General features: G+C 39.0%; 2 protein-coding genes across 2 annotated transcripts; both read left to right on the forward strand.

Moving 5' to 3' along the window:
• The first annotated feature begins 648 nt into the window (after positions 1-648).
• Positions 649-1,752, forward strand: LOC109337508. Its single transcript, XM_019574488.1, has one exon. The coding sequence runs from the start codon at positions 649-651 to the stop codon at positions 1,750-1,752; it is 1,104 nt and encodes a 367-aa protein (XP_019430033.1).
• Positions 1,753-2,971: 1,219 nt separating this feature from the next.
• Positions 2,972-5,551, forward strand: LOC109337509. Its single transcript, XM_019574489.1, has 2 exons — positions 2,972-3,833; positions 3,990-5,551. Exons 1-2 carry the CDS (start codon positions 2,972-2,974, stop codon positions 5,549-5,551), a joined length of 2,424 nt encoding a protein of 807 aa, XP_019430034.1.
• Positions 5,552-5,764: the final 213 nt, after the last annotated feature.

Below are 5,764 nucleotides of genomic sequence, written 5' to 3' on the forward strand. Positions count from 1 at the left end.
ATAATAATAATTATTTCTATATGAGCTTTTATTGATAAAGTTATTGGATAATAATATTTAATTATGAAATCCTAATAACATTTATTCCACCTTTCATTTCATTCATGACTTTAATATTAAATTTTGTGTACTCACTATAACTTGGTTAACTTCTGTTTGTGTTCTTTCTGAACTTGAGTCTTCCCTTCTTACTAAAAAACATCAATTATTGTTCTTTCGTTTCCTGTGTTTGATATCAAGAAAAATTACATATTTTCATTTATTGTTCTTGAAAACAATTTTCTTTCCAAATCTTCATTTTTTTAAAACATGTATTTTATACAATTTCCATTTTCAAAACCCTTTACTCTCTCATCACAAAGGCCCAACAAAGTAATGAAGTAATTAATTGTAGTTGGTTTGTGTTAGTAGGCAAGAGAATAAAGCACCACCCACTTGCACGTGCTCTTTAAAAAAGGAAGTGCAAGTAAGTTATTAATATGAACATTTTATTATTGTTTCAGGTATCCAAAGGACCACAAAGAAGTAACTACATTATATCAAAATGCTCTGCTAGGTCTGCTAGGGCTTGTGACTCTCCAACATTCTAGGAAACTCCAACATTCTTGGAAGATCTCCAACATTCTTGGAGTCCCTTAACCTGCTACCATGAGTTCACCAGTTATCCCTTGGATTTTTTTGGGGGATTTCGGCAATAAATCTGAAACAACAAAGGCTCCAACACTCCAGGCACACACAATCAAGAAATCCTTTGCACAAGCACTAAGGCCCTCTTGTGACATCTCCACCTCTCAGCTGCCACAACCATGCATCAAAGGGGATGCTATTGCAATCAAGATTCCTGAAGAAGATTACCAAGCAGGTTTGCTAAGATGCAAAAGCCATCTTCATGGTAGAATGATTCTGTCTAAGGGTGATACTCCCTTGAAGTTGGCGGATCTAAAGAACAAACTAATATCTATGTGGAATATGATTGGGAAATGGTCAATGATATCCCTTGGCAAAGGATTTTATGAGTTCTCTTTCTTATCCCTAGAAGATATGAGAACCATTTGTTCGGTTGGATCTTGGAATCTCAAGCCCGGATTCCTGAGACTCTTCCTTTGGTCTCCAGATTTCAATCCAAACTTGCAGAAGCAGTCTCACACTCAGTGTTGGATAAAGATCTATAACCTCCCTCAGGAGTATTGGAGTCCTCGCATTATCTTTTCTATAGCCTTTGGTCACTTTGCTAAAGTTATGGTGGAAATCAATCTCAAGGCAGAGCTCCTTGAACAAATCCTTGTAGAAAGAGAAGGGTTTGCTTTTTTTGTGTCCATTGAATATGAAAACCTTTCTGATTTCTGTCAAAAGTGTCAAGTTATTGGCCATGCTGTGCATCAATGCAGGAAACAAGTTAAAAAACCTGAGGCTGAAGTTACAACAAAACCTATCCAGAAAAAAACAAAGCAGGCAGACAAACCTATAATGGGTAGGGAAATTAATGACTTGGTCATAAATCTGGACATTGACAAAGGGGCTCAACAAAATATGCAGAACATGGAGAGGCTGACCATCTCTCAAGAGCCAGGGGGAAATTTAGATAATCACTCACATGAGGATCTTCTGGACACAAGAGTGGAGAATTCAATCCATGAGGAGGAAGAAGATGAATCTTCCACTCATAACATAATTGTGCAAGAAACAGCTGATATGAATCAAGTTGTAGCCAATGACATTCGCATAGTTGGTAGATTATGGGCAGATGATTAGGCAACTGAAGAAGTGGAAGTGGAAGAGGAATTCACTCCAGTTCTGAGCAAATCTCAAAAGAAAAAGTTGAGAAAGAGGGAACAATCTGAAAAAAGTGTATTATACCCGAAAGGGTGGCTATTTAACTAATCCTAAATGAGAATCCTGTTCTGGAATTGCAGAGAAATTGGTAATTTGAAAACCAGATTAGCTCTGAAAAATCTGTGTAAGTCTTACAATCCTGACTTAGTCTTCATAGCTGAGCCAATGGTTGCCCCTGAGGTGATTCAATCCAATTTTTGGTCTACTCTTAATCTTAAGCCTTTTGTTGTGAATAATAGAGGTTCTCACCTTCCCTCTATTTGGGGATTTTGTAATTCTGGTTTGGATCCTTCCATTATAACAATCTCTAATCAGCATATATCTTTCTCTTTATTTGTGGAAAACAAGAATATGAATGTTTGTGTGGTTTATGCTCACACTAATCATGTTAATAGAAGGTCTCTTTGGTTGGACATTCAAGTGGATTTATTAGCTAAGCAGGGGCCCTGGTGCTGCATTGGTGACTTCAATGCCATTTTGGGTGCTGATGAATGCAGAAGTGCAACCCTGCCCTCTAGAATTTCAACATCTGAGTTTCTGGCCTTCACCAACAGTTCATCTTTGATCATGGTCCCATCCCTGGGAGCTCAGTTTACTTGGACTAACAAAAGAAGAGGTAATGCTTTAATTGAGAAAAAGCTTGATAGATCTCTTTGTAATGAGGATTGGTTAAACCTTTGGTCTCAAGTGTCCTGCTGTACTCTGCCTAGAATAGCTTCTGACTATCATCCTATATTGCTGAGCTCTACTTCTAAAACTGATCCTAGAATTTGCTCTTTTAAGTTCCAAAAAATGTGGCTGCAAAACACAGATTGCAAAAGGATGATCAAGGACTCTTGGCAATCTGAGCTCATTGGCTGTCCTATGTTCATTCTGAGTCAAAAGCTTAAAAGGCTTAAGAAGGAGCTCAAGCATTGGAACTACAATGTCTTTGGCAATATTCATCATATGGTGAAGATGGCTACAGATAATTTGGCTTCTATCCAAAACAACATCAATGATATGGGAGCTGATGAAGCTCTTCTGGATCAGGAAGCTATTGCTCAATCTATTGCTCTCTAACATCAATGCTAACTCAGTTGTCTTGATTCCTAAAACAAAAGGAGCTGAGAAAATTGAAGACTTTAGGCCAATTGCAATGGCTAATTTCCATTTCAAGATAATAACCAAGGTTTTAGCAGACAGGTTAGCTAGCATTGCCCCAAAAATCATCTCAACTCAACAAAGAGGTTTCATCCATGACAGAAGAATCCAAGACTGCATATGCCTTGCTTCAGAGGCTATCAATCTCTTGGACTACAAGACTTTTGGGGGAAACATAGCAATCAAGCTTGATATTAAGAAAGCTTTTGATACTCTTGATTGGAATTTTCTGATGGACACTCTTAAAGCATTTGGCTTTAGCATACAGTTCTGCAACTGGATAAAGGTTATCCTCCATTCTGCTAGACTCTCCATCAATGTCAATGGCTCCAATGTGGGGTTCTTTAAGTGCAGCAGAGGAGTTAGGCAAGGTGATCCTCTATCCTCTCTCCTTTTTTGCATTGTTGAGGATGTTCTAAGCAGAGGCATAACACATCTTCTCAGGGAAAACAAAATTAGTACAATTGATGGTCCTTGTAACCTCAAAACTCCTAGCCATGTTCTTTATGCTGATGACATCCTTATTTTCTGCAAAGGGGTAAAGAAGGACCTTCATTGCCTCAAAACCCTCATTCAGAACTACTCTCAAGCCTCTGGTCAGCATATAAATTTAGGCAAGTGCAAATTCTACTCATCTAAGGCCTCTCCTAGAAAATTGGCTGATATAACATCCTACTTGGGTTTTTCTGCTGGGTCTTTGCCTTTTAACTATCTTGGTGTCCCTCTATTTATTGGCAAACCAAGAAGAATCCACCTTCAACCTATTGGTGACAGAATTCTTAACAAATTGTCTACCTGGAAAGGGGCTTGCTTATCCATTATGGGAAGAGTGGAGCTAGTGAAGTCCATAATTCAAAGTATGCTAGTGTATAGCTTCCACATCTAGAAATGGCCTCACCAATTGTTGAATCAAATTGATAAAGGCACAAGGAATTTTGTTTGGTCTGGGGACATAGGCAAGAAAAAACTTGTAATAGTGGCTTGGGCTAAAGTTTGTTCCAATACAAAAGCAGGAGGGCTTGGTATTCAATCAGTTAAGCTAATGAATAGAGCTTCCTTGACCAAACTGGCTTGGGATATGAGGACTGCAGATCATGAATGGGCTGATTTCTATGGAAAAAGGTTTGGATGCAACTCTGCCCCTACTTCTAGGTACTTCAAATCCTCAATTTGGCCTGGAATTAGAGACAACTGGGAGGTCTATAACTTAAACTCAATCTGGATTGTTGGTTCTGGTGATAGCATCAACTTCTGGAAGGACAATTGGCTTGGTCAACCCATAGTTGATCAGCTAAACATCCCTCATGAGCTTCACAGAGATCTTCATGCTACTGTGGCTGATTTCACTAATGGTTATAATTGGAATATTCCTACTACTCTGGCTAATCACTGCCCTGAGATCACTGAGCAAATAGGTAGAATTAGTAGAGCAGGATCCAAGGACAGATTGATGTGGAAACATGCTGATAATGGTTCTCTAACTCTAAAGGAGGCTCACCATGCTATAACTAATCATCCAGTCCACTTGAACTGGTGCAAGCTAATCTGGTCCAGGGCAATCCCTCCCTCAAAATCCTTCATTACTTGGAGGATAATGCACCATAAGATGCCTACTGATGATAATTTAATGGCACGTGGTTGTGCAATGGCTTCAATATGCAACCTGTGCTACAAAAGTGGGGAGGATACTAAACACATCTTCATAAGCTGTCCTTTTGCTACTGCTCTATGGAATTGGTTCAACAGCATGTTCTTCATTAGCATCAATACCTCTCCCATTCATAACCTGCTGTTAAGCTGCTCTGGCAATGCTAACTCTCAGGTAAAGGAGGTCATGATTGCTTGTATTATTCACATTATAAGCACAATATGGTTTTGCAGAAACCAGGCCAGATTTGAGGATGGTAAAATTCCTATAGCTTCAGCAATTGCCAGGATTGTTAGAGACACTACAATGTCTGGGAATTCTTCCTCTACTTATGCCACTCCTACCTTAAATGATCTCATAATCCTCAAAAGCCTCCCAATTGATATTCATACCAACAAAGCGCCAAGAATCACAGATGTTATCTGGTATCCTCCCCCATTTGGCTGGATCAAAGTCAATACAGATGGAGCTGCACACGGGTCTCCTGGTCACTCGGGTGGTGGAGGGATTTTCAGGAACCACAATGGCTTGTTTTTGGCTAGATTTGCTAACTACTTGGGCATCCAAAATGCCCTCTATGCCGAATTACACTCAGCTATCAAGGCTGTTGATTTAGCATGCAAGAATGGATGGGTTAGGCTTTGGCTTGAATGCGACTCCATGCTCCTTCTTGACATCTTCAATGGAAAATCTAAGCCTCCTTGGAATCTAACTAATGAATGGCTCAAGTGCAATCAGAAAATTCAGTTGTTGGACTTTAGAATCTCGCATATTTATCGTGAGGGTAATTCTTGTGCCGATAAATTGGCTTCTTTTGGCTTAGAATCCAAAAGAAACACAGTTTGGGATTCTTTGCCTAATTTCATTACGGATGATTGTAATCGAAATCGATTGGTAATGCCCAACTACCGTTTTAGGAATGTTTGACTTTCGGGTATTGACTTTCTATTAATAAATTGGGAGGGCTATCCTCTCTTTTGCTTAAAAGAAACAATTTCAAAGGAACATGCAACATTTGATAAAGCCATAACATAACACCCAAAGCTATAATACCCAAATCTACAAGTGCAGACATAACATCAAAATCCATGCCAATTAATATAAAGATAAATACCACTTACATAGTTGGAGGAAAGAAAA

Source organism: Lupinus angustifolius, unplaced genomic scaffold (assembly GCF_001865875.1).
Source record: "Lupinus angustifolius cultivar Tanjil unplaced genomic scaffold, LupAngTanjil_v1.0 Scaffold_7_22, whole genome shotgun sequence".
Lineage (NCBI taxonomy): Eukaryota > Viridiplantae > Streptophyta > Magnoliopsida > Fabales > Fabaceae > Lupinus > Lupinus angustifolius.